Source organism: Panthera leo, chromosome C2 (assembly GCF_018350215.1).
Source record: "Panthera leo isolate Ple1 chromosome C2, P.leo_Ple1_pat1.1, whole genome shotgun sequence".
Classification (NCBI taxonomy): Eukaryota; Metazoa; Chordata; class Mammalia; order Carnivora; family Felidae; genus Panthera; species Panthera leo.
The window spans coordinates 95643195-95668526 of NC_056687.1; the positions used below are offsets into that span (position 1 = coordinate 95643195).

At 35.5% G+C, this 25332-nt stretch overlaps 2 protein-coding genes across 16 annotated transcripts in view; one reads left to right on the forward strand and one right to left on the reverse strand.

Moving 5' to 3' along the window:
• PHC3 (polyhomeotic homolog 3) overlaps window positions 1-25332 on the forward strand; it is a 91741-nt gene that overhangs the window by 61342 nt on the left and 5067 nt on the right. For 3 of the 8 annotated variants that reach the window (XM_042903148.1, XM_042903150.1, XM_042903149.1), the window contains 4 exons: window positions 3170-3284; window positions 6861-6993; window positions 7085-7316; window positions 12550-14507. In XM_042903148.1, coding sequence (XP_042759082.1) covers window positions 3170-3284; window positions 6861-6993; window positions 7085-7316; window positions 12550-12704 — 635 coding nt within the window. In that variant the 3' untranslated portion in view covers window positions 12705-14507. Of the gene's footprint in view, window positions 1-3169; window positions 3285-6860; window positions 6994-7084; window positions 7317-7492; window positions 7621-12549; window positions 14508-22782; window positions 22858-25332 lie in introns of those variants that run through there. The other 5 variants (XR_006193011.1, XR_006193012.1, XM_042903151.1 and 2 more) reach the window with 5 other exon arrangements.
• The window catches only part of GPR160 (G protein-coupled receptor 160), a 57359-nt gene continuing 53715 nt past the window's right edge, over window positions 21689-25332 (reverse strand). For all 8 annotated transcript variants that reach the window (XM_042903160.1, XM_042903154.1, XM_042903157.1 and 5 more), the window contains one exon: window positions 21689-23848. In XM_042903160.1, the coding sequence (XP_042759094.1) occupies window positions 22760-23776 (1017 nt within the window). In that variant the 5' untranslated portion in view covers window positions 23777-23848 and the 3' untranslated portion in view covers window positions 21689-22759. The remainder of the gene's footprint in view (window positions 23849-25332) is intronic.

The following is a 25332-nucleotide window of genomic DNA, read 5'->3' on the forward strand; positions in this document are numbered from 1 at the left end:
AGTTAGGAGTTATCTTTTCAAGAGGATGGTTACTGAAGATTTTTAGGCAGGTAACATGCAAAGAGGGTTTTTGGAAACTGCTGGTCATCTGTAGGATGAATGTAGGTTTGGCATGTAATTGATACTTGTAGTTATGTTGAGAAGAGAAAGGAAAGGATTTATGGAGGATAAGGCAAAGGGTAGTTTAACAGGGTAAGTTACCAGAGTAAGGCAAAGAAAGATTTAAAGATGATTAATCTGAGCAAGGATAAATAGTAAATAAACCATAGAGATCTAATGCATAATATAATTGCTTGGAGACTAAAACTGAAGTATTCCAGCCACTAAACAGGAAGGATAACAGGGTGATGGAGGTGCTAAATATTGCTACAATAGCAATCATCATATATAAATGTAACACATTGTACTTTTAAATTTGCACAGTGTTATAAGGTAAATGTAGTCCATGAAAAAGACGAATCTGTTTCACAGTAGAGATATTTACATAGAATATGCCAAATTTTTAAATATTTCATTTAATTTCCCAAGGTAATTTTATAAAGTGTTTCTATTACTGTGTACTTCACTGTTTATGGGAAGTACTATAGGGTGAAATGGTGAGGTCATTTATTTAGTGGCTTTTAGTAGTATATACAGTTTAATTCAGTAGAATAAAACTTAGTGTAAGGATTATTCTGGCATCTAAGCTGCCAGTGTGTTAGGGCTCTGTCATCCCTAGAATGTTGCTTTCATTTCTAAGATAGTTAATCTTCATTTTCACATTCTAAAGAGTGAGTTGGGGGAAAGGGCATCACACGTCATGAATGGCCACACCTTGGGCAGAAACTGTAGTTTTTGTTTTCAGAGACCCTATGTCTTGTTACAAATTAGGATTTGTGGCTGTAGGAGAAAAGTGAAGAATGGAAGGGGGAGAATTACCAGCTATCTGTGCCATAGACTCCTATCTTTATTAGCTGAAGCAACAGTTTTTGAACTCTTTTGGCTCTGTAATTTTTTATTCACCAATGTAGAAAAGTAGCCTTGTTAACATTACCAAATTTGTTAAAATTCTGACAAACATTGGAACAGATTTTTTTTTAATTTTTTTTTAAATGTTTTTATTTATTTTTGAGACAGAGACAGAGCATGAGCAGGGGAGGAGCAGAGAGAGAGGGAGACCCAGAATCCAAAGCAGGCTCCAGGCTCTGAGCTGTCAGCACAGAGCCCAATGCAGGGCTTGAACTCACGGACTGTGAGATCATGACCTGAGCCAAAGTCAGATGCTCAACCGACTGAGCCACCCAGGCGCCCCGAGGAACAGATTTTTGAATCTGTTAATGTTCCTCTCTTCATTATGAGAAATAAAGCTGATGTTCATTTTTTGTTAGGTTGTTAGCCCTTAGACCATACCTGTTTGGACCCAAAACATTTCTTCTTCTTTATAAGGTATTCTAGCCTATTATCACATGTTGTATATTGCGACATTAATTAATAGAAACTTTTTAAACAAAGCTTTCAGTGTAGTCTGGAAGTGGAACAACTTGATGACCAGACTCTTTAGGGCCAGATTGGTGTCAGTGGTAGGTGACTGAGAGGTTCTGTCTCCTGTATAGGCTTTTCAAAGTCAGTTCAGGTTTCAAGCATGACAAAGTGAAAACAATACTGGAAGTTGTGACATCAGGTCCCAGGAATGTGTTGTTGAGCCACAGTTGTGTAAAAGGCATTTCTAGGTCATTGGAAGGAGTAATTTTAGTTTTACTTCTTTTGAGACCATTTCTTCTTCATTGCTACTCAGCGGATGAGTTTTACTTATGAAGATAGTCCTGAAAAATTTTTTAAAATGACCTCTTGCTAGTTCATGATTTGATCAGTCATGATGATGTATTTGGATGTTCCCTGGAACTTCAGATATTTCAGAGTATGTTTTTAGTAGCTGTAGCCGTCTTATGTTGCTTTAGCACTTTGCCATTGCTTCTCCAAGAACACTAGGATAGATTGCCTAAACTTCCTGAGAACATGTCATCCATGCCTACATTTCAGAGTCTCTTTATCTTAATAAGCCTTTGGTTAAATGAGTACCATAGAAAAGCACACATGGAACTCATAGCTAAAAGCTTTAATTAGTAAAGTGTGTTTCGTGTATTTTACATAACGTGGCGTAGGAATTATGGTGACGCAAGAACATGGTAGAATATGGTGGGTTTAAGAATGTTAACGGTTTTTAGTTCTTAAGTACTTATTACAGGTCTTGGTACTCTTAATTCTTATGTGGAAAATAGGAAATGGAACTGCCTCTTTTTTATGCCTACTGTCGTCATTGCAGTTCTTTGGGAAAAGTATTATAAACCCCATTTTACAGATGAGAAAGCTGTGGGCGATGAAAATTAAATTGCTTGCTGCTGAATACTGGAGGATTTAGGTAGGAGGTTTCCTTGGGTCTAGTGCTATGGCTTGAAGAAAACTATGGATATGGGCGGGGGGGGGAGGGAAGGATATTCTAACTTAATAGTGCTCTGACAAGAAGGAGCAGAGGTTAGAAATGACAAAATTATTTGTGATTTTTAAGATTAATATAAATTATTTTTATTTTTATACGATACATATAAAAGGGACTATTTTATAATTAGGTATCTATATCTTTATATTTTCTGTTATATATTGCAGATCTTTGAAAAGGTTAATTATCTTATATGCTCCTCTGACATCAAGTATATTAAAATTTTAGCTCCTCTTTGAAGGCATCCTCGTCTCCAGTTACAATGAAGTGTTCTCTGCTATATATCTTCATAGCACAGGGAACCAAAATTCATAGCCTATACAGTGCTTTTTGAAAGTGTTCCTCCTGAAGGTTACTTACTCATCTTCACTTCTTGTAACACTGCTCAATAAAGTTATTTGCACATTTTAGGTATGTTGGGTTCTTAGCAGAATGAACCTTTAAAAATGCATTGCTTACTTATATAGAGAAAATTCCATCAAGTTTTTATAGAGGAGCAAGAGGGAATTGATGGATGCAGTTGCTTTTGTAGTATTTTCCTTGCCAAAGTGACTGTGGATTGAAAAGTTAAAAGACCATTCCTTTAAGTTTCCTGGAGGGACTGAACTAGCTGCATCCAACCAAAGTAGAGGCTTAAAATTTGCCACAACTAAATTTTTGGAAGTTTTTTTCCTTTGTTTCCTTCTTTTTTAGAGACATTAGAAGAAATGGACAGTGAGTTGCTCAAGTGTGAATTCTGTGGGAAGATGGGATATGCTAATGAATTTCTTCGGTCAAAACGATTCTGTACTATGTCCTGTGCCAAAAGGTATTTCTATTCTCTTGACTTTCCTAAAGCATAAACCAACAACTACTGTAACAAAACCAAAAAACTTGTAGAGTTTACCGGTGGCCAAAACTAGATATTGTAATATAGAGGAAGAATATCAAATAGGCATTATCTGGAGCTACTTTGATATTTAGTTATTAAATTTTGTTCTGTGAAAATTACATATTCATAACATTTACAGTGAGTTTTACAGCATATTCTGATACTGAAGTAGCAATCTCATGTTAAGAATATGCTTAGGAGAATCTCTCCTGTGAACAGACAGACTACTAATCCTTAAGGTATCAAAACAGTATTTCTTTTATCACCTGGTTGTTGGTCAGTATTAAAATACCAAGATTTACTTTGTTTTTTGTTTATTTTATTTTATTAATTTAATTTTAATTTTATTAGAGAGCCTGGGGAGGGGAGAGAGGCAGAGGGAGAGAGAGAATCTCAAGCAGGCTCCACTCTCAGTGCACAGCCCAATGTGGGGCTCAATCCCACGACCCTGGGATTGTGACTTGAGCCAAAATCAGGAGTCAGACACTCGACGCACTGAGCCACCCAGGCGCCTCAGGATTTACTTTTTTTTGTTTTTGTTTTAATTCGTTTTAATTATATCCTATTTATTTTAGCTTTTTAAGTGGGACAGCTGTAGCACAATTTCTCCACATTGTTACATTATCAGCAAAATATGTCTTTTCTAAATCTCTATTTTCAGTAGTAATACTATAGGTAAACAGTACTAATAACAAAAGAAATGTTTAGGATCTTCGTTACCCTTGTCACAGATTTAGTTTACATTAAAAAAAAAAAAAACCCTGATGCTGATAATAAATCCTAATATAAGTATTCACCACTAGAGGTGAGGTGTATGTACAGATTATTTTGAAATTTGTTCTCTGTTCCAGGAAGTGATGATTCTCTCAAAGAATATAAGATCTTAATTGTTTACATCTAGGGATTTTCTTGCTTGAACATACTATTTAGTATGGTGCCACTTAAATATACTTAGTAAAACTTAAGTAAGTAATAGAAGTATTTTCCACCAAAAATGGCTTCATTTGGTTTCTCATGTCAATTTTTTATTCACATATTATCTCACGTTATTGATAGCCCTAAGCAAGTTCTATAACTCCTGTTTAAACTTGGGAGTTTTCCATAAGAAAGACTAGTGGCTCTCTGGTTCTAAGTGATTAACAACTTTGAGGAAAAAGGGCAGCCTTTCATAATATTTTAAAGGTCTTGATTATTTAGAAGTTATTTCAGAACATTTAATGCTACCATCACTCCTCCCAGAGATGATTACTGAGTTGTCAAGTTATTCTACGTAGGTGAATTTCTTTAGAAGGTTAGGGATCTTAACATAAGAGAAATGCAGACAGAGCAAAAAGGAGAGGATAAATTAGGTCAGGGAAGAAATGCTGCTATTTACATGTCTGCCTTGGAGATTTAAATATTTAGGGACTAAATAGCGAGTGTAAGGTTAGTCTCTCTTCTCTGGTCTCTAGTCTTGGAGGAAGGAAGGTTTGTGAATGGAAATTGCTATGAATGGAAATCAGAAACCTACAGCGCTGAGCCCACAGATCAGCATAATGAACACAGCTGAGCTTGTTGAATTGTTTTAGGGTAACATGAAGTGGCCATCAGGACACTTTTTGTTTTTTAAGTTTATTTAGGAGAGAGTGAATGTGTGAGTTGGGGAGGGTCAGAGAGAGAGGAAGAGAGAAAATCCCAAGCAGACTCTGCCCTGGGCTTGATCCAAGGGACCCTGAGATCATGACCTGAGCTGAAATCAAGAGTCAGACACTTAACCAAACGAGCCACCCAGGTGCCCTGTGAACACATTTTTAAATATATATATATTTTTAGGGAAAAAATAGCTTATTCATTTTCATGGTACCCCTTACTTCCACCTCCTGATATCTTCATAAAACATAGGTGAGGAAAATACACTTTGGTATCTGTATATTGGTCCTAGGATAGTTATCAATAGCAAAGTTAATTGGGATTTATTCTTGTCATTTTCCTGAGAAATCTTAGAGGAAGAGTCTTGACAATATGAAGTTACAGTGCAGTTTTTTTAAAAAATATTTTTAAGACAGTGAGGTGGCAGGGACAGAGGATCCAAGGCAGGCTCTGTGCAGACAGCAAAGAGCCCGATGTAGAGCATGAACTCATGAACCGTGAGGTCATGACGTGGGCTGAAGTCAGATGCTTAACCAACTGAGCCACTCAGGTGCCCCTACAGTAGCAGTTTTGGATGTATAAAAAAAGAGGAACTGTATGTATTTTTCTTAGCCTTTCTTTAGCTTTTCCGAAATTTGTTTCTTAGATTCTCTTCTGCTTTTTTTTTTTTTTAAGTTTATTTATTTTGAGAGAGTGAGAACGTGAGAGAGTGGAGGGGCAGAGAGAAGAGAGATAATCCCAAGCAGGCTCTTCACTGTCAGCACAGAGCCCAGTGCGGGGCTCCATCTCACAAACTGTGAGATCATGACCTGAGCCAATCTCAAGAGTTGGATGCTTAACTGACTGAGCCACCCTGGGCATCCCTTGCTCTTCTTTCTAGGGAAGGGGTTGGCAAACTGTTCCCAGGCCAAGTCATCTGTGTATCCTGTTTTTGGATGGCCCCTGAGCTAAGGATTGTTTTTAAATTTTTAGGGGGTTGGAAAAAAAATAAAAATAATATTTCACGACACATGAAAACTATGTGAAACTCAAATTTTACTCTAAATAAAATCTTATTGGAACACAGCCATGCTCATTCATTATTGTTCATGGCTGATGGCTGCTTTCATATTACAGTTACAGTGTTCAGTAGTTGTGACAGTCTTGTATTGTCTACAAAGCCAAAAATATTTACCGTCTGGTCCTTTGTAGAAAAAGTTTACCAGCCCTGTTCTAGGGCCTTGAAACCCAATAAACACGCACAGGACTTTTTTTAAACTGTCATCATGTCTTATATTAAAAAAACATTAGTCTATTTTGATGAAATGAAAATAATCTTCCAGCCAGTTTTAAAGAATTATGTGTATTTGAATTTCCTAAATAGTGAGAACTATGATGAATTTGTGCAACTTCAAAATCTCAACTTTAGGTTTTCACTCTTTGATTTCAGTATTATTTGAAAAATCTTTTACTAGCCATTTGAGATTTCCCCCTCTCTACTATACTAACCTTTCTTACTATATTAATCTCTCTTCAGAAACAATTACTTAGGAAAATAGTTTGAACATCTACACAATCAAACTTCTTTTTTCCTGGAGCCTTGAATTATTTTGCAGTAAATTGGTTATCCTCTGTATCATGCTGTTATTAGGAGAAAATATCAATACCTATTGGTATCCAATAATGTATTGAGAGCTATATTATGATATATACAGAGACCATTTTTTGACTGTCACCATAAGTAAATCCATTGGACACTACTATGGTTTACTTTCTGAGGTATCACAGTCTTTAATGAAGTATCTGGCACTTACTGATTCACAAGTGCACTTTAAAGTCATAATTAAATACTAAATGGAGTGTTCCATATATCATTTAATATTTTTTCTTACTTGAATTTCTTAGGTACAATGTTAGCTGTTCTAAAAAATTTGCACTTAGTCGTTGGAATCGTAAGCCTGATAATCAGAGTCTTGGGCATCGTGGCCGTCGTCCAAGTGGCCCTGATGGGGCAGCAAGAGAACATATCCTTAGGCAGGTCTGTAGAAACCTTGCTTCAATGTACAATACCCTTTTCAGAAATGTAAGGAAAGTGCAATGCTGTATTTTACTTGTACTACATTTTCCAGCTTCCAATTACTTATCCATCTGCAGAAGAAGACTTGGCTTCTCATGAAGATTCTGTTCCATCTGCTATGACAACACGCCTGCGCAGGCAGAGTGAGCGGGAAAGAGAACGTGAGCTCCGGGATGTGAGAATTAGGAAAATGCCTGAGAACAGTGATTTGCTACCAGTTGCACAAACAGAGCCATCTATATGGACAGTTGATGATGTCTGGGCCTTCATCCATTCTTTGCCTGGTATGTAATTCACCACTTTGGCCTTAATATTTTTCTTGTGCATTCACACACAGGAATGATGTTAGATCCATCCACACCTATTGCACTAAAGGGCTAGAGAAGTACTATGTATATGTGTTAATTAAATGGCATTTGCTATTGAAATGTGATCTGTTTCCTCTTGCTTATTCCCTCAGCACAACTGGGTATTTTCTCATACCCCCCAAGTCGATAAAAACTGACTAGTCCTGCTTCTGCTGTGACACCTCAGCCGGTGAAGATATTAAAGGTGCTCTCTTCTCTTCAGTCTGATTTCTCTCGAGAGGTCAGTAGAGAGATTGAGTCAGACACTTCTTCCCTTCTGCTCTTCTATTTTTCTATTCCATTTCCTCTTTATTTCCTAATTTAACCTTTTTTAAATAAAATAAGAGAGACTATATATATATTTTTTTTCTTTTTGCATTTTTGAAAGCTAATCAAGACCTTTTAGAATATAACATTTTGGTTTCTTTTTAAAAAAAATCAAGCTGGTTCTTTTAAAGGAAGCTGCATTCCTTGATTCTTTTCAATAAGTAGACATCAAGAACACTTCTGGAATTTGATTTTTTAAGTAGACAACTAAAATTCATTTATGATATTCCATTCCAATATTGAGGGTAACTTTCTTATTTATGTTTTTTCTGCTCTCTCATTTTGGTACTCTTTCCATCAGCTTAATTCTTTATGTTCTTTATCTTTTTTTAATGCAACAGTCTTTTATATCTACTTTCTCCAAGGGGCTGGTTACTAAAGATAATTGCAGCATTGCTCATGATGAGACCCACAATGATTATATATATTAAGAGTATATTTTTTTAAAATCAGCAAATCTTACTCATTCCATTATGAATATGGAAAACAAGGAGATTTTTTAAATGTTTGCTCCATTTTGATTTTATTGTGAATCATGCTGTTTCTCTTGACACAAGCTTTCCAGAAAAGTATATTCCCTTTGAACTTGTCTACAGACTTAGTAAAATTAATCCAGCTACTTTTGCTGATTAATCTATGAAGGTAACCACTATCTCAGAAGCAAACCTACAGTTAATGTGCTGAGTGAAGAAAGTATATTCAGAACTAGTACTACTTTAAAAAAAACCTGTCATTTTACCTTATATACAGAATTCTATGACATTTTATTGTTTTTTCTTTTTTTAAGGTTTATGCATTTATTTTGATGGAGAGAGAGTGGGGTGTGGGGCAGGGAGAGAGGGAAAGAGAATCCCAAGCAGGCTCTACACTGTCAGCACAGAGCCCCGTGTGGGGCTTGAACTCAAACCATGAGATCATGACCTGAGCCGAAAGCAAGACCCGGTTGCTTAATTGACTTGAGCCATCCAGGCGCCCCATTTTATTATTTTTCAGTACCTTGTTTTAGAAATGCTAAATAAGTCTTTTTTTAATTAAACAAGTTATACTCACTTTTAAAGAAAGATTGCAATTGTTTTAAAGAGAGGATACATTTTTCATAGAAGATTTTGAAGCACACACCTAAGAAAACTTAGGTGTGAGTTAAGCGCTGACCATAGAGGTTTTGAATCTGCTTTAAAACTGGTATGTTAGAGGATGGTGAGTCTTCACTGGTTGTGGTTTTAATATATGAGGACTGAAATAAATTTTAGTTTTTAGGCCAGTCTAGATATCATGAGAATTAACACTGGAATCTACTGATCCCCTGGGGCTTGACTTCGATTCTGTCCTCTTCAGAAGTAGTCTCCACATGGGGTGTGTGAACTGTTAGCCTGATTTCTCATTTGGGGGAAACTATTTCCTTTGGGAAAGGAGGGTTCGTTCATAACCTGAGGAAAGTAGTTGGTCAAATAATGAACAATTAATAGATATCTGATTCTTCTAGCATTTCATATGCTTTTTTTTTTTTTTTTTTTTTTTTTAGAACAAAGGCTAAATTCTTGTCTCATTCTTGCTTCTTCAGTTGAAAAAAAATATTATTGCTTATAGCTTGAGATGCTTGTCTTACTGAGTTCATTGAGACACAATTTTGCCAGTTATTCAAAGAATATTACATATCATTAAAGGGAAACTGCTTTATAATTTAGAATTGCTTGGTACTGTGTAAGTCTGCTTAATGTAACTCTGCTTTCCTTTTACTGATTAAATGGGACTATTTCCAAACTGCTTTGACAGGCTAAATAACAAGATTATCTGTGTGATCAGTTCTATCTTCTTTCACAAAGTTTCTCTGAGTAATTAATGTCTGTGACTTAAAGAAAATCTTCTATCAGAAAATGCTTTTGTCTTCATTTCTGTGTACTCCTTTGGCCTTTGTAAACTTGTTTGAAGCCTCTTTCAAGCTCATTCAGGACTGTGTTCCACCCTCCACCAAGAAGTCTACTTTCAAACTTTTCTCATAGAAGGAACGAGCTTATAAATTTTGTAATCTCTTATATTTTCATTCTTTCCAGTTGAGATAGACTTCCCTCTTTATTCAGGGCACTTATATTTACTTCTAGAGTTTGCTCTTCTCTTCGTGTAATATCATCTTGTGAACCATCCTGGTGAGACCATGTTAGAGCTGGTATGCTTTATACCCAATCTCAGAGCTGTTACCACAGTGAAAAATTATTTTCTTCTCAAGTTTTGTGTATTCAGAAGTTCTCTAGAGGAACGATTCTTGTTTTCAACTAACTGCAGTTCTCTTAACTCTTGTTACAATGCAAACATCAGTTTATTTGGTATTTATCGATTTGTGAATATGTAGTAGATTCACTTTTTCTGTAGGCATATAAAGTAGGAATTATCTAAAAATATATGATTATTGGTTTTCATAATACTAATATTGGGACTTGTTTACATTGTGGCAAGTGATCTGTTTCACCAGCCTGAAATTTTGTGTAGAGTGCTTCCATTTTGGGTTTAGCTGAAAAAGTGACTGGACATTGCAAAGTCTAGTTGTGACTCATGTCCTTTTGTAGAGGCCGATGCCCATCTTGATAGCTGCTTCTGGTGACATAAACCCAACAAGGTGACTGGTTGCTGCAGGTTGGATATGTTTGGTAGGAGTCCCTGGGGCACCAGCCATTTTATAGAAGTAGATTCTAGTGTCAGAAACTCAATACCTTGAGCGTCTAAAAATTTTTTGAAAATTCACTTTTCTTTAATGGGTTTCTGGAAGAGTATTTGCTTCTGCCTCCCCACCCCCACTTTTTCTTTTTAAAGTAATTTATTTTTTCATTTCTATACTAATGTATAGTATAACTACCCTTAGTTGTGGTTGGCTTAAGAGAGTTATCGATCCAAAATTCTGAAGATAATGCATTCCTACTCAATCATGTGGTTTCCCAAAACATTTTTTGTTCTTTATTATTTTGCTAATACGTTTACTTAGTACCAGAAGACATTTGAAGAGGGATCTCACAATACAGAGGAACAAAAACATGCTATACATTTCCTCATGGAAAACTCCTTGTTTCTATTCCCAAACGTAGCTCTTACAGTCCTCATTACTTCTCATTGCTCCTGTTTTCTGACTCTAAGTAAGTCCTGCCCTATCTTTCTCTCTCTTTTCTTTTCCTGTGTTCTTGTAAGTAAGACTGAAGAGAGAAGAACATTAGTTCTTTCATAAAAAGAAGGATGAAGTCACAACTAGATGCAAGATTAGTCAGTTTTGTCTGCCCAGTTTTGAGAGCTACCTCTGGGAAAAGAAAGGGAGCTTTCTATGGTGAGTAATCCCATTTTAACTGTATAATTTCTTTTATATGGTAAATGGCAAAGCTGTAACAGTCTGCATAGGGTACTTTTGAAAGGTCAGTTTTTTTAAGTCTGAGAAATTAAAATAGAGAAGTTAAAAAACTGGCTGCTATATATGAAACAGAAAAGAAATAACCAAGAGAAGGCCATACAGCTAAATACAGAAAGAAGTGTATTACTACTATTACAAATAGCTCCTCCGTGGCAGATTCTGTTTTCATTCATTGTTTGTTTATTCACTCATCCAGTCCTTCACTTATACAAAAAAGTATGTATTTAGCCCCTAACAATGCTTTGAGCATGGTGCTGGGGTTCTAGGGATGACATCATTATCTTCTATAAACAAGAGGATGACACATTTGCAATAGACAGGATAATCATTTCAGCAGACTTGTGCTATCCAGGGGTGTAATATAACCATTTCTAGTTTTCATTATCTTTGTGTTTTCTCTTAGAATGTTGATTTGAATAAAACAGATTTTAAGCTGTTAGTTTTTATTCTTAAATTCATTTTTTATAATTTCACTCTTATAAGGAAGCTTCCACATTACTGCATTCTCTCCTTTCTTGGTTCCTTAACTCATTACCTTCCCTGGTTGTTTCCTTACCCTTCGTGGGGAAGTTTATTGAGTAGCCTGGCTGTGCAGACTTTGGTAGATAATAAAAACGTTTGAGGTTCAAGTAGATGTTAGCATTGTTACCTGCTGAAGCACCTGGTTTACATTGAGAGATAAAATATTGTTTGGTAAGAGATTAGGCGGGCAAGCTCATGATTTCAATGGGGATTTATGTTTTCTTACCAAAAATGGAGATGAGTCCAGTGATGCTAAGATATGAAGTTGGAATACAAGTCAAGCAGTGTAATATATTTCAGCAGCATTACAGTAGATTGATACTACAATCTTGATGGTTTGGTTCTTTCCTGAGTGAAAAATAAAAATGTTTTAAATGTGCTTGGCAATTGAAGGTTGTAAATTCGAATAAGGTACAAATGATGCCGAAAAAGGGTACTCTGGTATTTGAGAAAACATTTCTAAATTGTTATTCACATGGCAGAACATTACATTTTATTCCTTCATACATACATGTGAAGGTTTCTTATACAAAGATAAGTTCATGACATGTAATAACTAGTTAATCCAATCTTGTTATATGTGTGGCATGCTTTGAGGTAATACCATTATCCTTTTTGTCAAGGTAGGTTGTATCTGGACCGATGAATCTACATTTTTCCTGACTTTTACTAATTATTTCTATATTATTATTTTTAGAACAAGAATTCCAAGTAAATTGCTTTACCTGGATATCAAATTAATTCTTACTTTCAGAATGCCAAGAAATACTCTCTTCTTCAGGAGTGAACCCAAGACTACCCTAAATAAATTTCATTTGTTTCCCAGCCTGTATTTCAGATACTCAAACCCACTGAGAGAATAACTGTCACTGTTAAAGTAACACCTAGTTGTTACATATTAATGCTAACTTCCATCCTCTGATCAAATTCCAGGCTGCCAAGATATCGCAGATGAATTCAGAGCACAGGAGATTGATGGACAGGCCCTTCTTTTGCTAAAAGAAGACCATCTTATGAGTGCAATGAATATCAAACTAGGCCCGGCCCTAAAGATCTGTGCACGCATCAACTCTCTGAAGGAATCTTAACAGGATCATGAAGCTGTGAGAAAACAGCAGTTTTACTCTTCTTAAACAAACTTGTAAGGTAAAGGCTCAAGCTGGCCTAGAATGTTATCATATATTGTGGTGGATAGCCAAGCACATTGGGATCTCCACATCAAAAGCTGGTATTTCTTCTACAGATACAGTAATTCATCATACATTTTCTTAATTAGCCAACATTGGTAAAATTAATTTTACAGGTTACATGCAACATTGAAAGACTTGATATAGAGGGCCATGATATTTTTCAAAGAAACGTGTTATACTAGATAATTTTTTAAAGGTGATGTTTATCGTTAATATAAAGAATCCTTTTAAAAGTAATTTAATGATTTACATTTTTCCTCTTTTGATTCGGTTTTCTTATACATTTTTCTACCCTGTAAGTTTTCTATAGGTTGTCATGAGAGATATAATTTAGGAGTAATTTAGGAATAGTTTAGTAGGAGTCCAGTGACTGGAATTGTATGCAACGAGATATCAGTTGTACATTTCAAGAAACATGTCTGTCAGACAATTGCTTTGTCCATAAAAAGGATTGCATTCTAGCATGAATAATACTAATCTGGAAGTCAGAAGAGTTGGTTTCTATTCCAAACTTGCCCAAGAATTTGATGTGGCTGAGAAAGTTAGTTTTCTTCTTAGTTTTTGTACATTTAGAGCAGTGGTTCTCAACAGAGGTCAGTTTTGCTCCCCAGGGGATATTTGACAATGCCTAGGGACATTTTGGTTGTCATAGCTTGGAGGGGTTGGGGAGGGTTGTTATTGGCATCTGGGTCATGGAGGACAGGGATGTTGCTAAATATCCCACAGTGCACAAGACAGTCCTCCAAAACAAAGATTCATCAAGTCCAAAATGTCAAGTAGTGTCAGGGTTCAGAAACCCTGATGTAGGAGTGATAAATGTTGCTCTTTTTTACCCAGAGGGTTAGTTTGAAAAGATGAGACATAATAAGGACTACATTATACAATGGAAGTATTTCAGACAGCATTAATGTTCTGCAGAAGTATTTTTCCCAGTTTTATGCATACTAGAAAAAGGGAAAATCCACTAAATTGACCTGTAAAGTAAGGACTAGCATACAAATAATTTGAGTCTCAGAAAGTTACGAATTCATATTCTCTTTCATAGAGCAGCAGAGAGCTGCTCCTCTGCACTGATGAAGGCATAATATCATTATACCTTATGAACCAGTGCATAGCCTTTGCTGGCAAGACAGTAGTTTGTAGTGGATATGTGTTTGGTCTTTGGATTTTTTCTAATGTTGAACAGGCTGGGTCTAGCTAGAATGCACATTCCTTTTTCCTTGACTAAACCTTTGCATGCTTCCTACAAAGTTCCCACCAACTAGTATCTCTTGGATTATCACATATAATTTTGTATGTACATGTTTTACAGAAAAAACATTTTAAAACAAAATTTTTCACTGAACAGTTAGTGTTCTATCAGAATTATGACATTAAGACAAAATTGTTGTGGGAGCCCTGAGAGCCTTATTGTCGGGAAATAAAAAATTTGTTTGAATCCTTTTTATCTTTACCACACGATGGAAATGTTTTAAAATAGAAGGAACATACACAGATATTTGGCAGACGTTCAGTAAGTGGGGAAGAGTCCATGGGTTTCAGTCATTGTCACTGCTCTTTTCAAAAAGATTGTGTTGAGCTAGTAGAAGACTAAAGATGTCATTAAGGACATCACAGATATTTATCTTTTGGCTTTGTGTACATTAGAGAATGTTGATTATTTTTATACAGAAATACAGCGGGTAATTTTTTTAATCTTTAGATGCCTCTTGTTTGAATGTATGCTTTGTGGGATTCTTTTGTGTAGTAATGTTTAAAAAAAAAAAAGATGTTTACTGATAGTTATGTGTAGGATTAGAATGTGTAATATAGTGTAAGGCTCAAGTTCCAGACCTACAATAGCTTGTAGTCTATGTTACATATTTCTTTATATCACATTGTTAATTATTGGATTAAAGTTTCAAGGAAAGGTAGGAACTCTATAGTCAGTTTTCATTTATTAGCAGTTAATCATTATGACAGTTGTCATATCCTTGGCTTTTCCCCCTCATCTTGCCGTTTCAGAACACAGGAATAGGCTAAGCATTAATAGGATGGTCCACTGTGTGTGGGGTGGGTGAAGAGCACACAGGAAAGTCTCCCGTGGAATTAAAACTTTATCATAGATAATCCACAAGCAACTGATTTCGGGGTAGACTCCCTTAGCAATAATGGGTACCTCCCATAACTAAATTATCTGTATAGCCTTTAAGGTATTAGGACTATGTTACAGGTTCTCCTTTTCTTTACTGTCTCTTTTAATATCAGTCATTATATACTGATTGAAAGCCCTCGTGCCTAGCACCATGTTAATATCCAAGAAAGCTTACCAGAAGGGGGATTTCCATTGAGAGCACCTTATAATCTTAAATCTTGTAGTAATCTTAAGAGTAGTCCAGATCTTCTCTTGACCTCACTCAAAACATACCCAGAAAATATACTTGCTTCTTTCAACTGAGCTATTTTGTTTAGAAATGGCCTATTTGCTTTCAACTGGTAGTTTTCCCTATTGATGCAGCTGTTTTTTTTTTTTCTAGAGGATTTAATCTTAAAAATCAAAGCTTCAGTTAAATATGAATATAGATGATAACACTGGATGTCCATTTCTCTTCTAAGTTCTAAGCACAGTTCTGGTATGATACAGGTGGGGAGAGTATTATTTTCTGTTTCCATCATGCTACTAAATTGTTTAGGATTTTCATTGATGAGAAGGAATGACCGAGAACATGGGAAGTTCTTCCTATTTTTGCTAAGTGTACATTTTCTGACTTTAAACTGATGCACTCTTTTCCCTTTGAGGGAAGTAAAAAAAACCTACAAGTTTCAAATTTTATTTACTTTAAGCCATGTGTTCCTAAGAAAATAAAGTGAGAGCTGGTTTGTAGATGTTTTTGCATGACATGGATTCTCATCAAGCCTAGTGTAGTAGGCATGTGTCTGACAGGCTCTGCACCTTTGATGTAATCATTGTCATATAAGGCAGAGTACTGTCCCAAAACCTGTCACTTTTTGAGTGGCATATAACTTTCCAGGATGGTACTTTTGATTTGCTGTGGCATCGCTAAACAGACATTTTCCTTAGTCTGAGCTTAAGGGCTGTCATGTAGGAGTAGAGAAGGTAGAATGAGGGAAAGACATGTTAGTGAAGAGGCGTGAGAATGGGAAAGAGGCAGACAAGAGACCTGCCACTTTGCTTGTCCCACTTCAACACTGAACAAATTTCTGCACTTTTGACGTTAATATTCATGATTTACCTTAAGTAGAAATGATTTTTTTTAGATAGCCCATTGTTTGTTTTTGTTTCCTAGCGTGTTGAAACACTTCCTTAGAACTGTCTGAAGTATTGCTGTGCCCATACCTTTGAATAATTTTTGTGTGAAATTATAGACCTTTATTCAAATACTGGTCCTAGGCTGAAATCTGTCACAGCATCCCCTGTCACTGACTTGTTCAATTAAATGTTATAAAGTCCCATTTGCATTTGCAAGGTTCTAATACTGTCATGGCACAAGTTGGTGGGAAGGCAATATATAGGTTGTATAGTCTTCGGTTGTGTTTATATGGGTGTAAACAGTTTGAGAAAGAATAAATTATTGTAGACGTACGTGAATGATGCTACCCTCACAGCCATATTGAGTAGATGAAATCCCTGGCTGGACACACTGTTAAAATGTTTTAAAGACATTTTCAGCTAGAACAGACGGATTATATTTTGTGGCTTTAAGATCCTCACCCTTAATGAATGGCAGGAGCACATGCTGCCTTGTGTGCAGCTGGCACTGGGCATTGCCTGATAGCATGAAAGGGCCTCGCTTCCTGCTTTCCTCTCCTAAAGCCTATTCCAGCCCTAAGGGAACTGCGTGAAAACTTGACACTTTTGCCTGAAAATCCTTAGAGAGGATTTTGTAGTGGCGTTAATTTTAGGAAGGTAATTGGGGCAGGACTTTCTTACACCTAACAGTCATGTGTCAGTGAAACCTTTGGGCAGTGGACACTGGCCCAACTATGCAGTGTTTGTTCACTCTGTTTCCTGTGCACCATATATGTAGCTGGGCCTTAAGGAAGGTTTTCCAGGGTGAAGGATAGGGAAATGGAGGAAGTGACAAATAGGAGGAAAACATTCTAGACCCAAGAGGGTAATAATACAGTTAATGGAGTGAGGTTGTGTAGTATAGATAGGACCTTCAATAGTTCAAAATAATACATTGTAATGGTTTGATCCCAGTTACAGCAATAAAATTCACCTGTAACCATACTCATTCTTTCACTCTCTGTCAAGTGATTCTGCCCCCTATCAGTAGTTCCAATGATGCAAAAGCTAGTGTTTTTGACTTCAAAAAAAAAAAGGTGACAACTATTGTACTTGGAGAATATTTGTCAAAAACTCAAAGGTTAATTATTTATAATTGAGTTATTGGACCTATAGAAGGGAGTATCCATTTTCAGATACCACAGTTGAATCACCCTTGTAGATTGTTATAAAGGCATTTTAAGATAGTATTTTGTTAGATTGTATCTAAGAATTGGATGACTAAAGAGCTATCTTTCTCTTTATCAGTGTGGATTTCAGCGGAAGCCTACCTCTATTTCTTTGATGCACAGTAGTGTGGATCATAAAATGAACTGTTTAATTCACATTCATTAACATTGGTATTTTATGAGTCTCTTTAAAAGCATTTGATTTCATCTTAAAGATTGTAATTTAATTTAGATAAGCACAAATACAGTATTAGGAAAAATAAATATGCAATCTTACTGAAATTTAATTTCAATCTATTATAAGCTGTACATCTTTAAAAAAAAAACTCTTTGGAAAGATATTCCTCTTTTGTTAGTCCATAATATGTACACTATATAGTTTCCTTCATAGCAACAATACAAGCCATTTCTTCAATAAAGAAAAAAAAATGTTGAAAATTATATTATCTTCTTTGGAAAAAGTTTCCTAAATTTTTAAGAATTTAAAGTTTTACATGTTATTTTTTAGAGCTTATTTAATCTATTTTAAAATAATACTATGAGAAGGCATTTTTTTTTTTTTTTTTTTGAAACTTATAAAGCACTAATACAAATCAGCATCATTTTCCAGAGCACAGTGTTTGGCTTTTTTTGAACTTATTTCACAGACATTAAAAGGGAGTGGCCTCCCTACTTCTCAGATCTGAGGCCTCGCTTCTCTAATGAAAATCCCCTGTTCTACTTGAACCCATGAACACACACCTCTTAAGTGCCATGTTTATAGGACCTTTTGGGAAGTGTTTTCCGAGAATGTTTTTTTCTTTTTTTTATAGCTTGTGAACATTTAATTTTATTTAAAGATGATGATTTTAAAACTCTCAGATATTGGAGAAGAGGGTACATTAGAGAAGTATTTTTTTCCCTGCTTTTGAATAGTATAATTGCTTTTAAGTGATATTGATGGCGTCAGTATGAGTTCATAGAAAGAAAACCTGTACAAAGGTTTTAAAATGTATTGTTGAAGTGATGAATTTTAATTTGGAAAAAACTGAAAATATTGCTAACATGGCATAGTTTTAAATATAACAGTAATTTAGTAAGTCCTTTTAGACCACCTATTTAAATTGACTCCAGTAATCTTCTTAAGGATTGATCGTAGCCATCATTTATTGGCTTAAAAGTTAAACTTCAAGGAATATATATTATCAGTGTTAAATCCATGTTTTGTGGAGCTTTAATTAATGGAGGTGAAGAAGTTGGTGTTCATAAGATACTGGTGGGGCTGGTAGTGAAATAAACATCGATCTATTTTAGAAAGAAGGAATTTTTAGTTTTGCCTCAAGCAAACCAGAAGTACTGCTTAAAATCTGTTTAGAATGCTGTGTGTTAAAGTCTTCTTTTTGCTTTAGGTAGTACCAAATAATCTACTTCAATAATAAATAATAGATGAATATGATGAATGAAGATAAAGGCTGGCTGGGGGGCTGGGAATTCTACTTCCAGTTGGTGAATTAGCTGGTGTGTGACACCTCAGGCAATTACTTAGTTAAATTACTTACTTAAATTACAATTTTAATCTGTTTCCTCTTCTGAATATACAGTTTGGAGCCTATACTACTCAAAATGCTGATTTGTGTTTAAGTCATCTTTAAGGTACCTCCCAGATCTAGAACTATGATTCTACGTATTTTTAAATACTTCTACTTAAATGCTTTTAAATGCTTCTACTTAATTCTCTTTCCCCTTTTAATGGTTCATTTCATACTTAAGAGCTTTTGCTAAAAGAGAATTGTTAAGCATCCATTTCCTGGTTCACCTATATATACAGTCTTTGTTCTCTTAAGGATTTATGTAGAGAAGAAAAATTACACAGACAAGCAAATGAGGACATTTTTCTAAATGCTTCTTGCCAGTTAACCACTGAACCTGTGAACACATAGGAACATTGTCATTCATGCATTTTTCCATTTGTTTAAAATGCAAGCCATTTGAACACTTATGTGAAATGTGTGGTATATATGACAGGAACTAGTAATAAGTGAACAAAATCTTCCAAAACAAAATTCTAATTTTGGCTTAAAACAAACATGGACATTATTTACTTACTGTATTGAACTGAGAGTGAAACTTTTATGCACTGGGTGAAGTATTTCGCTAGATGACATTGGGGCAGTGGGGGTAGGGGGTGGTCTGAGTGAATCACAGCACAATTCCTAAAACACATTTCACATACAAATCAGCCAGTCATAAACCTGATTAGGTTATAAAATCAAGGGCACCTAATAAGGATCTACATTCTGAGACTTTTGTGACAGCCCATATTTCTCAGAATTATTTTGACACTTTGAATCTATTCCAGAAGTGTTGCTATACAGGGTGTGTGACAGAACAATACAAAGAATACAAAGATAGAAGCCGATGCTGACTTACTATACATTTTTAACTACAAAAGCTTTACACCCACTATTGACAGTGAAGTAACTTTCTACAACTGAAAAGATCGCTGAACAGGTTTTTTATTTTTTTTTGTTTTTAAAGCAAGAAATTACACAAAATAAATTTTATTATTATTACAAATACTTACTTTTTAGAGAGCACACACGTATTACATAGGAAAAGGGTTTCCTTTAACTGGTAAACATAAAACCCTTCCATGCTTGAATTGACAACTATTTGGGGAGTAAACGTTGAATGGCATTGATTAATTGGGTGAAGTTTCCTTACCACTTGGGGATCTTGTGAAATTATGTTGTAATTCCTTTTGGCCCAGCGAATCAGATTAACATCACTTGATGCTAACATTCTCCATAAAGATACAAAATGAAAATACCTAATATTTAAAAACCTCTTTTATTCATCATAGTCACAGCTTTTTAAAGCAGGAAAATGTCCAGATACGTGATAGATTAGAATCTAAAACTGATTGAAAATAGAACACAGACATCCAAGTAACCAGATAGTCTGGGTTTAAAAAAATTTGCCATGGTATTGGTTAAAGTGTACTTTTAAAATATTTTAATTTACCTAATTTTTCAAATATTTTATGCTATTAAAATATCTACTGCATACTTTTTGTATATGTATTTTTAAATTTTAAAAAATGAATGGGCTGGGCAAAGATGATACAATTTTAGATGTTTCATTTCCAAGACATTTAACTAGATTCCCAATCACTTCATTCAAAAGCTTGGTCTTGTTTTTTCCATAGGAAAAAGTCAAAGTGAGTTCTAAAAACGGTCCTCAGAGTCAGGAGTGAGCTGCGGTGCAGACTGGACTTGTACACAGTGTGCAGGAGGGGCACTGACAGAGGAGAGGCAGGCATGCCCAGCCTCTGTTAAATTACTGTTTTTGTCTTGCCTTGTTAAAAAAAAAAAAAGGTCTTTTGATTTAACAAAGGCAAATTGTTGTAATTTTTTTTGATGCTTTGAGCACATGTTAACTGATTTTTAATTCCTTTTGGTTCCTCCCATTATCCTAACATAGGACTTTCATATTAACCTCAAAAGCTGATCCACCCAGGTTGAGCAGAGCGTCACCAAGGGGAAAGGAAACCTTTTTTACTTTTACAGAAACAAATGTTAAGATTATATATACATGTATTCTTTACATTGGATATTGTATTACAGTCCTCCTTACAGGAAATGAAATAGTTTAGCACTCTTAGCATTAGCATTCCTAGATTGGTGTCTATAGCTACCGTTTTAAAATGTATAACCTGAAAATGAAGTTAATTTTGCATTAATAAGAGCACACCATGATCTATGTAAAAAGACTGTCCATTTGGTGTATTTTTTTAAAAGAGAAAGCACTTTCATATTAACAAGTAGCATGTGTATGAATTTTAGATTTTCATATTTGTTGTGTCTGTATTCAGTGAAGTAAAATTGAACATTCAAATGTTTGTTGATGGCAACATTAACTGTTAAATTAAAGCACCTTATACTCTGCTGCTTAAACTTGCTTGTAATTGCACCTTTGTTACCTGCACATTTTCACATAGAATATTGTTGTTAACATTGCCTCATGTGGGTCTGGATGGAAGGTTAGTGGGCCTACAGGATCATTTATTTATATTGTTTATATTACAATAATATATTGTAGACCAGTTGTAAGTTCATTTCTTTACAAATAAAAGCCTCTTCCATTTGGCTGGTCTATTGAATAATTTCTTTTTTTAAGTTTATGAGGGCTTTGAAATAGTTACAAATTTGCCTATTTGAAATCTGCAGAGTGTAAATCTTTACTAATGAAGTACAATATATTTTAAAGTATCTCAGTCCTGGGGCGCTCCTGGGTGGCTCAGTCGGTTAAGCATCTGACTCTTCATTTCAGCTCAGGTCATGATATCCCAGTTCACGAGCTCAAGCCCTGCATCGGGGTCTCTTCTGACAGTGCAGAACCTGCTTAGGATTGTCTCCCTCTCTCTCTGCCCCTCCCCCGCTTGCTATTTCTCTCTCTCAAAAAATAAATATAGTTAAAAAACTTTATTAAAAAAAAGTATCTCAGTCCTATGTAATGGCGAATTAGAAAGTGGTATACTTAGTAACACCGAGAAGGGACCAAATTCAGAAACTGTGACAGATTAAACAAAATCTGTAACAAAGTGACTTCAGATGATTCTGCCATTTGGATTGATTTACTCTAGCAGTTCTCAAGAGGGGGGCAATTCTGCCCACCAGGTTAAGTTTGGCAGTGTCTGGAGACATTTTCATTGGCATCCAGTGGGCAAAGAGAAGGGGTGCTGCTAAATATCCTACAATGCACAGGGCAGTCTCCAACAAAAAGTTACCCGACCCAAAACGTGAATAGTGCTGAGGATAAGGAGCCCTCCTTTACTTTTATGGTGTGATACACTGCCAATGTGATTATGATTTGACATGCAAGTATGTGACATACAAGTTACAAATGAAAATGAGTCTGGTATGTCATGGAAAGAGACCTAGTCACTACTCCCAATTCTGTAAGGTGAGCAACTAAAACTTTTCTTCCAGGATTATCTGCATTAAGAACAGAGATCATTTTTTTTCTTCAATTACGTAAATTTAAATTGAGCTACTCTCTCTTCCCCTTATGTTAAAGAATATTTATATCAAATAATTTTCACAAAATGATCTTGATTTTCTTGCTCTGAATTTAATAAAAGTGTTTAGTTACATTTGTATGTTACTGGCAGTGAATCTCGTTTTTACATAAGTTTGCATCCAGTAATTTTTTGGGTAACACAGATCAGTATCACTGGCCAAATATTAACTCGTTTCACTTCTTTGCTAAATTAGTATTTGCAACATGCAGTGTTCCAGAACAGGCATAAACATTTTTCTTGGAATTATTTTGTTTTTAATACCATAGCCCCAAAAGACACATTGTGAAAAGGTATGAAAGTTGGGGCTGGAGGCATGGGGTGGGGGGCGGTTTCAGTTCAATCTTTGTATGTCCGGAGTCATCATTCTTTCCCATTTGTAAAATTATGATTCTTATTGTAGTTGTCAGTTTGAATTAGTTTTCACATGGCAACATTAACAAATTATTATTGATATAGGCTTTTCAATTTGCTCAAGATTATGAATTGTAAGTGGAATGAAGCAGCATTTCCAGTTGACGAAAGGATCCGCAGGTAATGCAACGTCTCTCAAATTAAGCTTGTGACAATTAAACCAGTAAACTGTGGCAATGAGAAAACTATTGACAAAGTACAACCACGGAATGTTCATCTCAATATATGCTGGAATCTGTACTTTAAGTAGAAGGATAATTACTTGAAGTAGTACAAATGGTAGCCAGGTACCGAGAAAACAGATAATGAACTTGGGCAAGAGTGTTTTCTTAGAGCTCAGAGTATAACTAGAATGGGAAGAAAAGGGAAAATATAGGATAGTCTCATTCATATAGGAAGTCATCCTAACAGCCTGCACCAAGGCAATCACTTCTGACCAAGAGGTTATAAAAGCCATAAATAAAATCATCACCATGGAAAATGACAGCCAGTAACTCTGAATGCTAATGTAGAAAGGACATTGATAAGAATAAACACTCTGTGCCTTCAGGCTTTGATAGATACCTGGATCCCTCAAAACATAAGCAAGGACTGAAATCCAAATTAAAATTACTGTAAAGAAATAAAATATTTTTTGACACTTCAATGCAAGCTTTGGAGTTTTAGAGAAATTCAGGTAATAATCTATACAAGCTATCAGGAAAACCGGATAATGCAAAAAACCGTAAGTAAATGAAATAATTTGAGTAAATAGGCAGATGTGGTATTTAGTAAACCTAACGCCTAAAAGTACAAAATCTCTGTAGTAGTATATAATGGAAATGTTTACTAGAAGTAAAAAATCAATGAATGCTAGTGAAAAGCAAAAATACTCCATAAAATTGTGACAGGTGTTTTTTCTTCTCATTCCTAGTGTGAGGGTATTTAGTAATACTTTCCCAAGTATTATCAAGAATAGCAGACAGTTACCATCTAGGGACCGATTTGCTTGACGTAACTGGTACTGAAAAGAGCAGTTCCCGGAAGAAAGAGCAGTCATGTTTTTAGTTGAACTGCAGAAGGCCTGCTGAAATACACACAACAAAACACTGCTTCACTTTATTTTCCATCCCTGTAAAGAAAAATGGAAAGAAAACCTTGATGCTACGTCTAATTTAAACCTTTCAAAGCAAGCACCTCTAGTCTCAAAGAACATATTTAATCCAGTCATTTTCCCAAAAAAATTACAGGTGACCCTTGAACAAGAAGGGGGGTAGGGGTGTTGATCCCCGGTACAGTGAAAAATCTGTGTGTAACTTTCAGCTCCACCAGAACTTCACTCCTAATAGCCTACTGCTGACTGGAAGCCTTACTGACAAGTCAGTGAACATGTATTTTGTAGGTTTTATATATATCACATACTATATTCTTAGAGTAAGGCTAGTGAAAAGGTTAGGAAAATCATAAAATACATTTACAGTACTGCACTGTATCTATTGAAAAAAATCAACACGTAAATGGACCTTTGCACATCAAATCTGTGTTGTTCAAGGGTCAACTGTAAATATATAAATAGGAATTTAAATTTCTCACAATACAGAATATGATCAAGAAGAATTAATGTGTATACTTTGTTCATTTTTTTTTTTTTTTTGAGACCAGGATGGTCCAGAACTTTAAGATCTCTAACCAAAATGTTATATAAAAATTACTCAACTTCTAGAAAAGTACAGGTTTTAGTTACTTGTAGAGAGAAGTAGAAAACGAATCTACCAGAGACAAAAACAGGCTTAAAACAGCAACCTGATAGTAATACTCAGAACAATCATTGATGGCTGTTAACCCAGTCTCACTCTGAGTCCAATGAACATTACCCCCGCTCAACTTTTTGTGTTTTTGTTAGTAAAATTTAGGATAGCAATTTTCAAAGCTTTTTGGCTGCAGGATCATCATTCTGACACTCAAAGATATAAAACAGTAAAGCTGAAAATGATGGGGACACAGATAAAGGGAAGAATGATACAAGATTTATCTTTGGACATGACAAAGATCACGTTATGGCACTTGGACAGACAAGACAAAGAATCCGGGGAAGGAACAGGGGCTGAGAACATTAAGAAATGCTAGGTAAAGGCAAGGGAATAGGAGTTGAGGCTTGAGTGATTAAGGCATTTGGTGGCAGGAAAAAGAGAAGATGAAAAAGAAAGGTCAGAGGGGAAGAATGGAAGGAGGGGCATCTGGATGGCTCAGCTCATGGAGCATGCAACTCGATCTTGGAGTTGTGAGTTCGAGCCCAACATTGGGTGTAGAAATTACTCCAAATGAAATGAAATAAAAATAAAATGGAAGGAAATTCGAGGAATTTATCATAAAAAAACACGACCAAAATTTCTCTAAGACTGTTCCACCACAATGTTTATATAAACAACAAAACAAAAACAGTAACAAACCCACACATAAATGCCAACAATTGGAGATGAGTTAAAAATGATGCATGGCACAGGGCACCTAGGTGGCTCAGTCGGTTAAGCGTCCGACTTCGGCTCAGGTCATGATCTCGCAGTTCGTGAGTTCAAGCCTCGCGTCGGGCTCTGTGCTGACAGCTCAGATCCTGGA